The sequence below is a fragment of the Lygodium microphyllum genome, chromosome 8, assembly GCF_053477565.2.
Source record: "Lygodium microphyllum isolate KBCC chromosome 8, Lygodium_microphyllum_v1.1.10, whole genome shotgun sequence".
NCBI lineage: Eukaryota > Viridiplantae > Streptophyta > Polypodiopsida > Schizaeales > Lygodiaceae > Lygodium > Lygodium microphyllum.
In genome coordinates this window covers 47,708,890-47,726,686 of record NC_141142.1, presented here as the reverse complement: position 1 = coordinate 47,726,686, position 17,797 = coordinate 47,708,890, and the positions used below count along the sequence as shown (strand labels likewise).

Genomic DNA, 17,797 nt, shown 5'->3' with positions numbered 1-17,797 from the left:
ATATGTATGGTTTCACAGTCCTTGTAATGTCCCCAATATAGGTAACAATTATCTTTTGTAGAAACAACAGATGAACATGCGCCTTGGATTCATAAAAGTTGGCTAGTTTTGTCGCTTAAAAGTGCATCTTTGATGCAAACAAAATATCACCTTGTTCAACATTGCCATTTATCATAGGTCTTATGGTATGTTTTCAAATTCTCTTCTGGCTATCAGATATTCAATCTTACGGCCTGAATTTCGGATGCAAAAGCATGAAAAAGATGGCGGGTCTGTGGAGTATTCCTGTGAACTGCAGCTGCCATGCAATGCACCATTTGAAAAGATAGCAGGTCCAGTATGTAGCTCTATGAGGCTGGCGCAGCAGGTAAGTTAATATGTGAAAATTAGCTTTCTTAAAACTCGGCTTATTACCCTATGTTTAAAACTTTTAATCTTCTTCTGGTTGTTCCATCACACAGTATGTTTGCCTGGAGGCTTGCAAGAAGCTACATGAGATGGGAGCAATCACAGATTTTCTTCTTCCTGATACTGGTAGCAATGAGGAGGGTGACAAATTAGAAAGCACTGAGGAAGGGGAGCCTGTTCCTGGCACAGCACGCCATAGAGAATTTTACCCAGAAGGGGTGGCAAATGTTCTTAAAGTAATAGCTCACACTAATGCATGTCAAAATGAGTGAGATGTTTTTTCGCATGTCAGATTTACACCCGATTGTTTTCTAGCCTAGTGTTAATATAAGTGCCTGCGTGGTCTTTTTGTGAATGGGTTTCTGTATTATCTACTACATTGATTTTGCTAGCCTATTACATATGCTAGGAGTATGTCTTCTAGCAGGTTGAGTAAAACGGTAACGACCTTGTTCTATAACAGGGTGAATGGATCTTGATGAACAAGGGCTTATCACAATCTGTTACGCGACTTTTTATGTATAACATCAGATGTCCAAACTTGGGTTTCTCAAAAGATGCCCTTTTGACACAGACTTCAGATTTTGCTGTGGTTTTTGGAGCAGAGCTAGACTCAGAGGTAAAGATTCACACATTCCTGAAGTTTGCAGTCATTTAAGTAGCACCATTCAACTTTTTCCCTTGTTGCAGGTCCTGTGCATGGAGATGGAGTTATTTGTTGCCCGCACAATGACAACGAGGGCTTCCCTTGAGTTTCATGGCCCATTGGACCTCTCGTTGACACAGGTTTGAAGTATGTTGCCTGCTTTTTGTTGGGATCTTCCAAGGGGAATGCTCTCCAGGCTGTATTGTTATCTCAGGCAATGTCAGTACATAATATTGTTTTCTGGTCTGTTTTATGCATTGCCCACAAAGTCCACATTCTTATTTTAAAAGTTGGTGTTCATAATGCACATGCCTGTTCATCACATATTCCTTTGGCAAGGAGGGGGCGCTTATCACGTTAGAAGTAGACAAAATCATGTATAAAAGAGCTCGTGTTCTTAGAAGAAGGCACTTGAGAACAAGACCACTACACAATCAATGTTTTGGAATCTATTAGAATATAACAGTCACCACAATTCTTATAAAAGATAATATGACACAATACAGGATAACACTGCACACAAGTACAATAAAAGAATAAGAGAGGATAATAATTTCAATTACACCAAACTGATATAAGTTATGGCTGAAGGCGCTGTCAAATTGTTCACTCCTATGCAACTAATTCCAGTCAGATTTCTTGCATGATTCCTATGGTCTAAAAGGTTTACGTTGATTCTCCTGTTTAGTATTTATGTGCCTTCAAGTAGTCCAGGTTTTTCCTTTCATCATTACCACCACCACCATCACAACTACTATAAGCACTATGGCTACAATGACAACACACACGCCCACACGTGTAGCACTTAAGGGTATGGTGCCATGTAGTAGTCGTGCTCTGTTCTTAAGCTTTGGTATTTTCTTGTATTCAGACTAGGCTTTGGCATATCATATGGAATCATTCTCACATTAACTCCACAGTCGTTTCTAACAACAAATGACTTGATCAAACCGATAAAAGATACATATAGAAATTATGCAGGAGAATTTCATTATAAAAATCGAATAGCTAATTGGATTTATAGTGAATACACTTATTTTGAAAATAGCTCCTTGATCTACCTCATCCACCATGAGCTATCAAAGATCAAAGGTTGGAACCCGCTGGAAATGGGCATTCCATTACCAGATTACCACCCCATATTCAAATCCGCATGCAGATGACTATTGCCTATTAACTTTGCTGAAAGTCCGAATATTACAGATGAGCATAATCTAGAGCATCGATAATAGTTTCTGCCTGACTCGTCGGTAGATACTGTCAATAATCCTCCCCTGCACGTGAAGCAAATAAGCGGTCCCTTGTCTCTTGACTACGCCTTGCTAAGCATGGATACTAGAAATCAGAAAACAAGATAGAACTACAAGGTCTATGGATATGGTCCTTTGATGAAGCAAGCCCTGTATACACTGCAGGAAAAAACACCATGCATCCAGAGGATATGAGCTTGCTTTCCAAGCTGTATGTTATAATGCAGCTCTCAGCTGCCTATTGACTTGCGCCAAGAGGCATAAGCCCAGCTACTATTACCAGTGTGACTGGTTGACACTATGTAATGGCTCTTAGAACCTATTTGGAACTGGGCTGCATGAAAAATTGTTACAAACTTTGAAAGATGGATGGAAAAAAGGACTTGAAGTCGTCCTATGCCCACTGAAGGCTACGCTAAGTGAAGGAAATATTGCTTTGCCCTAATCACTGAAGTGCATCTTTGTCAAGATCTCTCTTAAAAAAAGGCGGGAGATTATTCTTCTGCAATGCCTAAGAAGATTAATGCTAACACTAACCAGTAGTGAAAAGACTATCTGTGGTCATTTACCACTCAACCATAACAAAATTGATGATTGTAGAGATGCGCTACTATAAAAATTGATCCATGCTTATAATCCAATGACTTTGTACCAATGCTTATAAGCAGAATCTTTGGGAATTGGCCATGAAGCCAAGCCAAATCTATACCTCTTGCTATGACAATCAACAATGGTGTGTACCATGGGACTACCTCTATATTGGGAGGTGGTCCCCTTTGGTTCCACCTCTCCCAAGCATAGATCCCATAAATATGATGGTACAGGATGTTTGGTGGGTTTACTCTTTCTTCATGCACAAAAGTGTTTGGTGCTATACACATATCAATTCTGTGGCATGTTTCTTGGATTAAATATGGAACGAGTCACACACAGTCATTGTAACTCTAGTTGCAAGGTTTTTCCTGGAATACTACCATGCAAACTCCCCTCATTGCACCAATAAATTGTGCCATGTGAACTGGCTTTTTCTGATTAAATGGCAGGCATTATACCTTTAAAAAGGAGTCCCATTTGCTGTATACCTAAACCTTACTGTCACAATACCTACTGACTATAATTTCTGCTCTATTCAAGATTGTGTTAATCCCACTGCCATAAACTGGCTGGCTTGGCATTGGTCCTTTAGATAACATGCTGCTATGATACCACCTTTATTCAGGCTTGGCTGGTTTGTGAGAGAAAGTAGCCTTGCCACTATTTATTGTGGCCTGCCCTGCTGCTATGAAAACTATTTCTGCAGGGTGATGCCACGGAATGACCTGGGGGAGAAGTGAGTTGTAACTCAAATGGCATTACGAAGGGAGTAATCGCCTTTGCCAAGTTGCAGCTGCCTTTTATACACTTTGAATATTTCACAAACCTTCATATTCCTCAAACACTCCTATATAATGCTGTCGTGGGACTATTCTTGTGGGCCCACAGGAAATCATCTTCAGTGCAGCCAGCAATGCAATATAGCTCTGGTTCTTAAATCATTATGCAACAACCGGGAGGAGGCATTGCATGCACCCTCCTTCATCATGCAGATAAGGTTCAATGGTTGGTTTAGCTAAGTATATCATTCAATCGACATGAAGAAGGTATATGGTTGGATATGGTGAAAGGGATGGCAACCAAGTTGTGCTTTCGACACTTGCAATACAAGTTTGCTTGCATTAGTCCTTGCTAATCATCTACCTAATTGTCTTGGAGACAAGAAGTGCAACCTCTCCATAACTTATTATGTTCCATGTTCCTTCAATGGCTATTGTTAATTAGTCTTGATATCTCATGGATCCCGATTCATGTCCTAGCTTGTATACACTTTGTAGATCTTGACAGTATGCAATGAAAGTGCATATTGCTATTGCTTTGTTGTAACACACACACACACACACACACACACACACACAAAAGCTTGATTCCTTCTTGGAAGGACATCCTTCACTTTGCTACTTGGCATCCCAATGACTCTTGAAAAGAGGCTAACTCATTGCAAGATGAGGTTTTGGTCACATCTAGGTTGCTTTACTAGCCTAAAAGGATGGCATGATTGGGTTTGAGGACTATATGATATGTGTTGTCATTCTTGGTCAATCTGAAGTTTATTCTTTTTGGTGTATCCATCAATACTTCGGGTTCCTTGGAGTTACATGCTGATTTGGACCAGCTTGGAGGAATGGCTTCAGTGGCATTCCTCTTTGTTTGCATTCTAGCCTTCATCCCCATGGTTGGACTAGGCTTTTGTGTGGTCAAATGATTTCTTGAAATGATCATGTGATCTAGTTTATCATAAGATGGTCGAGGATAAGAGATGGGTGACTGACAAAGCAATAAAGTTTGGTCTTCTCAAGATAGTAAAGCCAAGTGGCATGATTAATTGCTTCACTTGCAAAAAGCTAAGCTTCCCTACCAAGGGAAAGTTTTTATATAGAGGCTTCTTATCAAGGGTCTACCTATAGGGATAGGTTGCGTTGGTTGGGTGGGGTTGTGAAGAAAACTGCTAGGGTTTGCACCGAGGACACACGGAGTGTACGACCATGATAGAAACACAAAGAGACAGACACAGACACTAGCACAAAGGCCAAAACTCAAAACTCAAACACAAACAGAAGAAGGGAGAGAGAGAACACAACTTTGAAGTGAATGAATGCTGTAAATGAATATAAGAGTGTACAGTGTGCTCAAGGGCAGAGCAATGTTGGAGTGAGACGTCCACCGGAGACGGATCCCAAGTCTGTGACCACCAGTCGGAGTGTAGGAGTGCTAAATAGTGAATGCCAGCAATACAATATTGGAGTAAATTCCCTTAGTAGAATACCCATAAAAAATGAAATGAGTTTTACTCAATTCACTAGTGATCTACTTAAATCATTAAAAGAGAAATGTGAGGTTGAGCTTGGTACTTTGGACCATATCCTAGGTTATCACCAAGGTCTAGAGAGGATTTTAGAATCTAGACACAAACACAGTTTCCCCCTTTCTTGGAGGCATAATTATCTTTCTAGAGGCACTGCCATAGCCTCCACTTACAACAGTGCTGTCTAAAAACCCTTAAACTCTCGTGCATTAGGTGGCATGGGATTATCCCGCAGCCTATCCTGATTGCGGGGATGATTCACACCTCTCTTTTTTTTTGTAAAAGGTAATTGTATTAATTACGAAAAAAATACAAGATTACTTGATTACAAGATACATGACGACAATCCAAGCCATCATGTGAAGAGGTTCTAAGTACTACAAGTTACAATGTCATGGCAAGGATGCGGAGGAAATTGCCATATGCCAAGGACGGAAGTCCTCCGTAGAGAGCAAATCAGAACGATGGAGAAGAGCTAACTGCCAATACAAGAGGCCCTTAAGCCTCACAATATGCCGCTGAACATTATAGGCGGAGTCAAACAGAAAAGCATTCCGAATGGTCCAGTTATGCCAACAGCCCCAATATCGAAAAAAGTGATACATGAGCTTCATATGTGGCTGTGCGGGAGTAGGGTATTTGGGCTGGCCAAAAACCCAATCAAAGGGGCGCAGGGTGATACCAACCACCCCTCGCCAAACAGCCGACAAAAATAACCAGACTTTCTTAGCGACGGGGCAAGAAATAAATCGGTGGCGGGCGGATTCCATAGTAGTGGTGCAAAAGAAACAGGTGCCATTGGAGATTCGTCGCTTGGAAAGAGCTGAAGCAAGCGGAAGACCCCCAATCATCTCTCCAAAGAAAGACTTTATATTTAAAGGGTGTCTTGTTCAACCAGCCCTCCATCACAATTGCCCTCCACCATGACCGGGATTTATGCAATCCCCACAAAGCATTCGCTTTAGTAACTAGCCATTGATGATCTTTAATCAGAAGATGATACACTTGGTTAGCAGAAGCTTTGCTCAAATTCAGCCGGCCTTGTAGATTCCAATCCTGCCGGGGATGATCCGAAGCAAGAGCAGGAAAGGGTTGTCTGCTCTGGAGCACCGTCAAAGGTTGTTCCCATAAAGGCCTATATCCACGAGGGATCCTGAAAAGCCGCCTAGCTGTACGAAACGATATAAGCACATTGCGACTGGCAAGGGTGGCATCTGCAACCGAAGACAAGTCCAAACGTGCCATCCGGTTGAATTGTGGTCTAAGCTCATGTTTACCTTCCCACGAAAGTAAACGCGAGATTGCCAGTAATTCCAATTGAAAAGAGTTAGTAGCCAAGCGATCCTCTGTTGGATGCCACTGAGCCTTTTGAAGGACGTGTTTCCAGGAACATACCAAATGAGTAAGCAACGATGAAGAAGAACTGGAGAACCGCGAATCAGCATTAAGAACATGCCACCAAGAACTCCGGATTTGGGTATTGCCATGCAGAAGCCCATGGCGCTCAAGGAAATAACGGGCTATAGCGACCCACGAATGATGATCCGAGCACATGGCGCGGAAAAGAGACCAACGAAGTGTCTGCATGTGAGTTTGGGGATCTAAAATAGCTCCGCCACCCATGCGTTTGGGGGTGCACGCATGCGACCACGAGATCCAGGAAATACCTGCATGCAATGAGTCCTTCTTCCATAGCATGAAGCGAATCGACTGAGTAAGAGCATTTAGAGTCGTAGTAGTCCAGGGCAACAATGGCAAGAAATATGTGAGCATTGGCAACATAATTATCTGGGCTACTTTGAGGCGAACATGGAAGGGCCAGGCCTGAGACTTCCAATACATAAACTTAGCCACCATTTTCTGAGAAATCCACTGCAGAAGCTGCTTTGGGAGAACATCAACATCCTAAGGGTATCCAAGATGCCTGACAATGGAGCCACGAGGAACAACCAGACCCTGCCAGTCCAAGGATTGCAAATCCGACTCCGTGCAGCTTAGAATGGCTGATTTGAGCGCATTGATACGAAGGCCTGACGCCTGACCAAAGAGACCCCAAACATCCAATGCTTTTCGAAGGTTATCCTTGTCCGCACGCAAAATCATAAAGGTATCATCCGCTAGGGATTGGCTAATGAAGTGTTGTCCTGTAGGAAGCGATAGTCCGGCCAACTGAGAAGAGGCGGCCATATGTGATAACATGGAAAGAACTGGATGTGTCGCAAGGGCAAAGAATAAAGGGCTCAAAGGGCACCCCTGTCTGACAGAACGGGCAAGGATAAATGGCTCAGTAACACCTCCGTTCAGCATGACTCGCAAAGACGCCGCAGCACTAATGGTGTAGATTAGACGAGACATCCGAGCACCAAAGCCCATAGCAGACATAAGTTCAACAACGAAAGACCAGTCTAGATAGTCAAAAGCCTTTTCCTGGTCCAGTTGAATCAGTACTACCTCCTGATTAGAATGCCTGGCATAATCAATGGCCAATTGGGCATTCAAAACATTATGTAGAATATTTCGGCCCTTAATGAAACCATACTGGAGAGGGTGCACAAGGGCAGGGAGATGCTTATGGAGCCGATTCGCCATTACTTTGGAAAAGATTTTGTACATTGAACCCATCAAAGAAATTGGGCGCCATTGTGTCAACTTAGATGGCGAAGGAACTTTTGGAAGCTGTTTAATAAGTCCTTGTTTCCATGAGGGAGGCATGATCCCCATTTCCCACACCTGCTGAAACAAAGCCTGCAATGGTTTCGCCAGTTGGGAAGCAAAAGCTTCAAAGAACTCATTGGTGAGACTATCCCAACCCGGACTTTTATCTTTGGGCAAGTGTAACAAGACGTCCATAACCTCTGCCTCACCAATATCTGACTCCATAGTAGCTTGCATGTCCTGCGGAAGCTGATTGTGGACCAGGTCATAAAAAACCGAACGGGCCTGAGTAATTTGGGCTGAAGGTGGAGAAGCGGAACCGAGAAGGTCACGGAAATAATTCCTGCACATATGCACAATAGTCTGTGGATCCAGGATAAGGTGGCCTTCTGCATCCTCGAGTCTGGTCATATTCTTTCGAGCAGGAGAGGCATGGAGAGCTCGAAAGAACTTATGGGTCTGACATGCACTATCTTGCAAAGTCTCTGTCAGATGTTGCAATTTGGCCTGCTGATACGATTTTAACTGGAATTCTTTAATAAGATCGGCCACCCGCATGGCCAGTGCAAGCAGAAATGCATCATCCGGAGTGTCCGCAAGCAGGGAGCGAACCAAAACCAACAGGTCCTCCGCTGCCTGTCGACGGCGCCGACAGAGAGAGGCATGATAGATCCCATACTGCCGAGCAACCCGCTGCACATTAGAGAGCAATCTTTCAAGTGACGCAGTGCCCTGAGAGGAAAAGTCCAAGAAGAATCTATCAAGCAATTGCTGCATATAGCCCTGAAAAACTGCATGCTTCAAGTAGGACGAGTTGAAACGCAAAGGGAGTCTCTCCAGAAATTGCTTGAAAGGTGCAATAGGTTGTGCAAGCAACTCGAACTGCAGAGGGAAATGGTCCGACAAGGCATATTGCTGCAACACTTTTATTTCGAGCATCTCAGGCAAAAAATCATCATTCTGCATGATATATATACGGTCCAACCGCGACCATGTTGTTGCATACTGGGCCGAATGGAAAGTAAATCCTGTAGAAGACGGGTGTAGCCAGGACCAGAGATCTTGCTTAAGAACAGCAAGAGCCAACTCATGCCACATACGACTTTTCGGCGCATCCATTACCGAGTGCTCCGATGTGGACTGGGAAGAATCAACACACATATTGAAATCCCCCATGAAGAAGCCCCGTCTGCCAAGTGACAAGGAGGTCTGCAAAGTCTGCCAAAGCTCCCGGCGAGAGAATGAATCATTCGGAGCATAGAGGCCAAGTAACCATAAGATCTCCCCTTCGAATAAAATTTCAACTACCAAAAAGCGGCCATGAACATCATTTTTAATAAGAACAGGCTAATATTTGGCATGTACAATCATGAGCACACCCGAATAATGCATGGCCTGTGTTCCTGCATAGAACAAACGAAAGCCATGGCAATCCACAACTTTTCCGGCGTCACCGTGACTCTTGTGCTCAACAACGCACAGGACATCCCACTGATTCTCATACAATGCAGTCCACATGGCATGTTGCTTGTGTCGAGAACAAATTCCTCGCACATTCCACATGGCTATTTTCATGTGTACGCAAAACACAATCAGGTACGAGGCACAGCTTGCCTCGATTTGACTTTATCGGCGAGAATGTCGAGGACTCCCTCATCCAAGAAATATGCCAACACCGCAAAAGAGTTCTGAGGACCAGATTTGGAAGTAGACGGCATATCTGCTTGCTTGGGGTTGGAACGTGGATAACGACGGTCCCATGGGGTAATGACGTTGCCTCTAGTATCAAAAGCCAGCTTTGCAGGTGGACCCTTTAGACGATCCGAATACATTTTCCTGGCGGGTTGAGGACGGGGGGCTGAGGAAACCATAGCAGGAGCAGAGACCCTTTAGACGATCCGAATACATTTTCCTGGCGGGCTGAGGACGGGGGGCTGAGGAAACCATAGCAGGAGCAGAGCGCTCGGAAGACAACATTTCCTTCCTGCGCATATATGTACGCATGGAATCTTGTGAGGTAGTAGGCACAGTACTCTCCATGCCAGCAACAATCCTGTTGCCTTTTTTTTGCACGTACTTCAACCCAATCAGTGACACGGGAATCCAGACCCGAAACCTGTTGTTTACCTTTGGCCAAAACTTGGGGCGGGTGGATAGTATCCAGCGACGGAGCATCACACACCATATCTTCCATGGGCGGAGCAACATGGCCTGCATCTGAAATGTGTTGCTACTTTGGGCATTCGGCCATAAAGTGTCCCAACTGTCCAGTCCAGAGGAGAAGCAATGGCCTGCAAAATTGCCCCATTTCAAACGAAAGTGTAACATATGCATGCCAGAGCAATTGAGGCGTAACCAAGCAGGCCTTTTCCTTGCAGTATCCCATAACATGCACAAGCGGTTGCGATTCACAGCCCTGAGACTGGGAGGGACCAGAACCGTGCCCACAGCGGCCATAGCATCCTTCAATAGCGGCCAATAAACAGCCGGACAATTTTCCACTTCTACCCACACAGGGCATTCACGTTGCAGGAGGCGCTGAAAATCTGCCATCGGGCACCATGGAACCACATGAACCAACCGACGATCAAAAAACAAAGGCAGTTTAGACAGGAGAGCAGCACGGTGCGTCTCAGTGTTCAAGAGGACCTCAAAAAAACCTCGGGACCCAACAAAAATCTCTTCAACACATTCCCCTTGTAGCAGACTCTGCAGCCATTGGCGAATACGGGAAAGCAGTGGGATTCGACCAGTGAAGAAGAGTATCACAGCGCGATCATAAAACAGCGAAAAGGAGCGTAGGACAGTTTTTGGGTCGACGGTAGCTTCCAGAACATCGTCAGGTGCAGAGTCAGAGAAGGCTTCCTGATTATGTTGAACATATTCGCCAAGCAGAGTGTTGGCAAATTCCAGCAGATGCTCCCAGTCCACCTCCTGAGAGTCCACAGAATCCGAAGCAACCTGCGCATAGGAACGATCCTGAATAACACCTATCTCTTCTGAGGTATGCTTGGTACGTTTACCCGCAGGCTGGATGTCAGGACCTGGGGGCATCTCTTCAGTGCACGGAACCATATCCTCCTCAGCATCAGAATCCGGGCCAAGTGCTGCCACCGTTTGGTCGATGAAATCCAGATCCAAACCAGCCATCTTGTATGACGAGCTGATCTCGAAGGAGGACTGACGCACAGTGCAGGTCATTGTCGGCTGAGTTAGAAATCTGCACCCCTATAAGCTGGTTTCACACACGGCGGAGGACGACCCTCAGGACGTCACACGAACAGGTTGCAGGCGTTAAAAGTCTGGGTCGACCACCACGGTGGCTGACTGGCGAGGGGCAGATGACCCGGGGTGCCGGGTAACAGGAGAAACACGGGGGAGGCGTAAATGTGGCTGTGTCAGCCCCGCACGCGGCCACAGAGGAGTCTACCACAGGTGGAGCAGATGTCAGGCAGGGCGGACGACAGGCAGGGCAGACGTCAGTCAGGGCGGTCGTCAGGCAGGGCAGCGTTCGACAGGAGGGGCAGACGCCAGACGCCGATGCAGGCGGGCAGACCAAGTCGACGAAGTTGCAGCAGGCGTCCAGCGAGCAGGCGCGAGGTGTGAGCGAAGGCGTGAACAAAGGCGTGAACGGGCGGTGGTACCTGGGGCGAGCGAAGAGTCAGCTCTGCCAGGGGGCTGACAGGCGATGGCGGGCAGGTCCGACGGCAGTGACAGCTGCCAGGATCCGCATGTCCGACGGGCAACAACGGCGACCAGGACCTGGAGGTTAGACGGCGGACGGCAGGGCAGAGCGCTCAGGCGGCGACGTCGCGTTCCCCATCGCTCCCGCTCTTCTCTCCACACCGATTCACACCTCTCTCTCTCTCTCTCTCTCTCTCTCTCTAAACGGATTCCATCAACAAATTCAGATTTTCATCTCATCATGTTTCTGATTCCATACACACACTGTAGGCATGGAAACCTGCAACAAAATTGATCATGCCATATAACTACTACGACAGTAGGAACTCTTAAAATGAGCCACACACTATTAGTATATGGCTCCCTTCCCCTTCTTGTTTCCACCAATCTCAAAATGCTTGCATCTCTTAATATGATGATGTGTTACATGTTTGCAGACTTGCATTGCAGCCTCAAGACAATTTTCTTGGTGGTTTTAGCCTTTTTGTGGAATAGAGGCTTTGTTTGACCCCCATAACCTGATTGCTTGTGGTCATAACACCTTTTTCCTTGAGCATATAAGCTGTCCTTCCCCTTCTACTAAGTCACTGTGTCTACAGTATGCGTTTTGCAGTCTTTTCCCTCGCAAAAAGTCTTCTTGGTCTTTGGAACGTTAACCAGGGCTGCAGGTGCTCATTCTCCTCTGCAATCCTAAGCTATGAAAAACGTGAAAAGTGTTGAATCCCTCACACCAAACCAGAGCTGAGGACTCGACGTAGAAGGCTGCCACTTTCTCTCTATCCCCTGACCCCACCCCACTCCTCAAGGTGGAGAAGCTTAAACTAAATGAGAATATTTACATCAGGCATTTTGGCCCCCAAAGAAAAGCATAGCAATCACAAGTGAAGCCAAAAGGCTACCAAAACACAGCACACAAATATCATGAGGGGGCCACAATAGGAGTGGAGTGACAATATGCAACCATGGAGCAACCACTTCCATGGGGACCAAGTCAGCAACCAAAACCATGGAAGAAATCTGCCACAACAGTAATCCTCGAACATAGGCCACCATGACCACAGATACCCAAGGTCAAATAAAAAATAAAGGCATTGCAAGTGCGCCAAATGTGCCAGAGAAATAGTCCATATCAAAAAACGAAAAAGGTAAAGTTGATTGGGATGCAAAGTGGTCAAAGAAGGCACCTTGCTCATGACCCAAGAACGAATGGCCATTTGATGCTGTGTCACCGAGGTCCACACATGGGAAATAAAGTTCCATATCTGTCTCACAATAGGATAAGATACGAAAAAATGAATCAAGGTCTCATCACATGTAGTGTAAAAAATATAGTGGCCATGGAGATCTTGCTAGCACACAGCAAATCCCCAATGGGAAGACCCCCAATAAGCAGCCTCTATATGAAAACTTTTCCCTAATAACGAATCTTGAACTTCCACAATTGAAGAAATCTGGTATATAAAAAGGGAGATTTGAACTCAGGTCAGTACAAAAGAGAGAGAGAGAGAGGAGGGGGGTGATACTCAATAGTCGTGTGACTCTTGTACATTCTTCATAATTAATGTCATTGTTTTCCATTAATCGATGTGTGTGTGTGTGTGTGTGTGTGTGTGTGAGATCTTTGATGTGATATTTGTTTACTTTGAGCAGTTGGACAAATTGAAGTGTTTCCATGTCCGTCTAATGAGCATCGTGTTGGATGTGGATGTGGAACCTTCTACAACACCATGGGATTCTTCAAAAGCATATTTATTTGTTCCTATTATGGATCAGAAATCATCCTCATCCATACAAATTGATTGGTCTCTTATAGAGGAAACTTTGGCAACCGATGCTTGGAAGAATCCGCTGCAGCGTGCACGCCCAGATGTTTTTCTTGGCACGGATGAACGTGCTCTTGGTGGAGATCGCAGAGAATATGGATTTGCCAAGCTTCGTTCAAGTTTGTCGTGTGGCCAGAGGCTCCCCCATCCCACTTACGGTAAAAGGGGAGCAGTTGCAGAGTTTGATATAGTGAAGGCTTCTGGTCTGGTTCCTTCAACAGACATTATACAGGATGAGATGGAGATTCCTGCTAAAGAGGGAATGTTGCTTATGGCAGATGGCTTTCATCATATCAGTAATTTAACTGGAAAAATTCTTACAGCTGCCCATTCTGGAAAGCGTTTCTATGTGGATTCAATACAATTTGAGTTGAATGCTGAGAGTTCTTTTCCAAGAAAAGACGGTTACCTTGGGCCTCTAGAGTATAGCTCATATGCAGATTACTACAAACAAAAGTAACGTCTCGGTCATTTGTCAGTCTGTTTTTGGCTTACCTTTGCCACTCTTCCACTTAGTTTTTGTTTCTTGTACAGATATGGACGAGATTTGAGATGCAAAAAGCAACCACTTATAAGAGGGAGGGGAGTTTCACATTGTAAAAATCTTCTTTCTCCACGGTTTGAGTCTACAGAAGGTACATTTGACTCGTGTTTTTTAGTCAGATTTAATATTTTTTGGTGGAGCTTGCTGTGCCTTTTGAAAGCAGGTAACAAATGGGTGCAAGTAGCAAACATTGCCTGACTTCGCTTGTCAATGGTTAGGAGCAGCAGGGAACACTGAGGAGGTCCAAGATAAGACATATTATGTGATGCTACCCCCTGAACTCTGTTTAATACACCCCTTGCCTGGTCCTTTGGTTAGAGGTGCTCAGCGTTTACCTTCAATCATGAGAAGAGTGGAGAGCATGCTGCTGGCCATACAACTGAAGCATGAGATTGGTTACCGGATTCCTGCATCAAAGGTATTTTCTTGATCACATTCTGGTGAATCTAAGAAGTGTAGGATTCCTCTGCAATGTGTTCTACTAGGGTGAAAGATATAAGCAAGATTCCAGAAAGTGTGAAGCAAAAAATCCCAGCGTGATAAAGCACACATTGAGTGTTGTTCTAGTTGATGTTACATGGGTAGCACTTTTATTGATGAGTTGTACTTAATGAAAGAGCAGATTCTTATTGACTGTATCATGTTGTCTCAGGTGTTAGAAGCCTTAACAGCTGCTTCTTGTCAAGAGACTTTTTGCTATGAACGTGCAGAACTACTAGGTGATGCTTACTTGAAATGGGTGGTAAGCCGGTGGTTGTTTTTGAAGTTTCCCCAAAAACATGAGGGGCAGCTCACTCGCATGAGGCAGCAGAACGTCAGCAATATGGTGCTTTACCAGAAGGCACTTCATCGAGGCCTTCAAGCATATATCCAAGCTGACCGTTTTGCCCCATGTCGCTGGACAGCTCCTGGGGTGCCCCCAGTTTTTGATGAAGATACAAAAGATGATGATTCATACGGATTGGAATGTGATGGCGAAGAGAAAGAGATCATTGACAAACAGAATGAGGTTGATGATGAAGATGATGGTACAGAGGATGGTGAGATTGAAGGGGATTTGAGCTCCTATAGGGTTCTATCTAGTAAGACTCTTGCTGATGTTGTTGAAGCATTAATTGGTGTATACTATGTAGAAAGTGGCCAAAAGGCCGCGACACATCTCATGGATTGGATTGGTATCCCATCACATTATGATATAGAGGAGGGACAAAGGGCAAGAGCAGGTTGCACTGTTCCTGATACTGTAATTAGGAGCATTGACTTTGATGGGCTAGAAAGGTCTCTCAATTATAATTTCTCAGAAAGAAGCCTTCTTGTGGAGGCTATCACTCATGCATCACGTCCAGCATCAGGTGTCCCATGCTATCAGCGCCTTGAATTTGTTGGAGATGCTGTTTTAGATCATCTCATAACACGTCATCTTTTCTTCACGTACACTGACCTTCCCCCTGGTCGACTGACCGACCTTCGAGCTGCAGCAGTCAACAATGAAAATTTTGCCCGTGTTGCTGTTAAACATGTACTGCATATTCATTTGAGGCATGGTTCTTCAGCTCTGGAAGCTCAGGTGAAGCGTTTGTGCACAGTAATCTGAAGCTATAGTTAATTGTAACAAGTTTGAATCACCTTTTTTGCTAAATGGAGGTTGGATTGCAGATTCGTGACTTTGTGAAAGACATCAAGGCTGAGCTAGATAAGCCTGGTGCCAATTCTTTCGGCCTTGGGGATTTCAAGGCTCCAAAAGTTCTTGGGGATATTGTAGAATCTATTGCTGGTGCAATGTTCCTTGATAATGGTCTCTGTGCAGATGAAGTCTGGCGGGTGCGTTGAGATTTTCATTGTATTATAGGCAGCACATCTATCATTTGCTTCGGAAGTTCTATGGATGTTCTTTTGATGACACCAAATTTTCCTTTCAGGTTTTTGAACCACTGCTGCAACCAATGGTAACTCAAGATACACTTGCAATGCATCCTGTGCGTGAACTTCAAGAACGATGTCAACAGCAGGCAGAAGGCCTTGAGTATAAGTCTTCTAGGGTAGGTAATGTTGCCACTGTGGAGGTACTTGTAGATGGTGTGCAAGTCGCACTGGCTCAAAATCCGCAAAAGAAGATGGCACAGAAATTAGCAGCACGGAATGCTTTGGCCAAATTGAAGGAAAGAGAAGCTATGCAGAAAGAAGCCTTAAAAGCAGCAGCTGGTGAAACACCTAATGGGGAAGATTCAAAGAAGGTGGTGCAAACATTTACCAGGCAATTACTCAATGACATTTGTCTAAGGCGTCAATGGCCAATGCCTCAGTACAAGTATGTTAGACATTGTCTCTTTGTGCAGGTCCATGCTTAACATGACATGCTGTCTGAAGTAAAGAAGCCTGAACGTGTTGAGATTGAAATATTGCCTTTTCCTTTCTTTATAGGTGTGTTAGTGAAGGCGGCCCTGCTCATGCAAAACGGTTCACATATTCAGTCCGTATTCTCACTACAGAGCGAGGTTGGACTGATGAATGCATTGGTGAACCAATGCCAAGTGTAAAAAAGGCAAAAGATTCTGCAGCCCAGCTATTACTGCAGATTATATAGTCATTACAAAGCCTCTACATAAATGGCTTACTCATTACAGGTGGCTGAACTTGCCCTCAATCAACTGTAATGGTTGATCGATTTGCGCAGGGCAAGCAAAGTACTTACACAAGCCAAAATGGCTCACATTCCACCAATTCTTTCAGTAAAAATAATGGGGTGAACACACCAGAATCCACATTGGATGATTCATTCATCAATAAAAGGATCGTTCCCTTGTGCTTCAAAAAAAGCAACTGGCAGAAAAATAGGATTTTGCCACCCCCAGAAAAGAAATTTGGGAAGCCTCTTCTTAGCCATGCATGTCATTGTGACTGGCTATGTTGTATCAATGTGAAAAACTGGAGTTTCATCTCCGTGCCCAACACTACTGCATTGCTTGGGCATGTGTAACAAAGAAAGATAGAAAGAAAGAAAGAAAGAAACAGATCCATTGCTTGGTTCTGGAATGACATGTATCCTTTACAGAAAATGTTCTAAAAAGCTAGGCCTTTTTAAATTAAAAAGGGTTCTGCTGAAGAAGATGCTGCATCTTTCAAGAACCTGGAAAATTTCTAACCTATCAGCGTTTGCCACATCTTGGAACGAAGTGTTGCAATGTAGGGCAAATAATCTGTTTGTATTCCACGATATATTCAAATGGCAATGAATGTCTAGCAACCTAGATGGGCAATAACAATTATTCAGGCTAACAGCCTAGTTAAAGTACTTAACATATTTTTGGAAGCATTTGTTTGTTGTGTGTAAATAGATGGCCAATCAGACAAAATACTTATTGGCATTTCTAATTTGATAAACTAGTGAATGTGTTTGAAATAAAGACAGAAGGCCACAACTAATGCTATGAGGTGGGTAGCATTAAACCTTTTTACCTTGTACAAGCAGCTTACAATCCCTGCACTATGATAATGTATTTCAGCAAACAATAGGGCAGAAGACAGCATTGTAGAGAATTTCTTTTGCCAATTTTTAAAGAGTCCCAAGTGTTAAACCCTAAGATTTTCCAAGTATTGGGGTTTCCTTTCCTCTTTTCTTTTGCTAAGTAAGACAACCAAACACACACGTGCTGCGCTGCCCGCACCCCCCCCCCCCCCCCCCCCCCCCCCGGCCCCCTCTTGCTCTCCTTGTGTTAGACTTGAACATCCACAAGGGTATGCCTCCCTTGCAAATGTTAGCCTAGAAAATGAACAAAAGTTGTGTTGGCATTGTTCCTATGGGCAAATAGATTAGCTTCACAAGTCAAATGAACAAAAGAGATTGATTTCTTTGGTGACCCTACCAAGAAGGGCTGATTATGTGGTCAA

At 44.4% G+C, this 17,797-nt stretch overlaps 1 protein-coding gene and 1 pseudogene across 3 annotated transcripts in view; one reads left to right on the top strand and one right to left on the bottom strand.

Annotated features, from left to right (window-relative positions):
• Positions 1-17,333, top strand: part of DCL1 (dicer-like 1) — a 119,484-nt gene extending 102,151 nt beyond the window's left edge. The window contains exons 10-20 of one of the 3 annotated variants that reach the window (XM_087682899.1): positions 217-367; positions 462-644; positions 872-1,027; positions 1,099-1,194; positions 13,193-13,821; positions 13,900-14,000; positions 14,137-14,327; positions 14,562-15,476; positions 15,566-15,730; positions 15,829-16,217; positions 16,331-17,333. In XM_087682899.1, the coding sequence (XP_087539025.1) occupies positions 217-367; positions 462-644; positions 872-1,027; positions 1,099-1,194; positions 13,193-13,821; positions 13,900-14,000; positions 14,137-14,327; positions 14,562-15,476; positions 15,566-15,730; positions 15,829-16,217; positions 16,331-16,493 (3,139 nt within the window). In that variant the 3' untranslated portion in view covers positions 16,494-17,333. Of the gene's footprint in view, positions 1-216; positions 368-461; positions 645-871; positions 1,028-1,098; positions 1,195-13,192; positions 13,822-13,899; positions 14,001-14,127; positions 14,328-14,561; positions 15,477-15,565; positions 15,731-15,828; positions 16,218-16,330 lie in introns of all 3 variants that reach the window. The other 2 variants (XM_087682898.1, XM_087682897.1) reach the window with 2 other exon arrangements.
• On the bottom strand, positions 11,892-12,802 carry LOC148032250 (large ribosomal subunit protein eL42-like; annotated as a pseudogene).
• Positions 17,334-17,797: the final 464 nt, after the last annotated feature.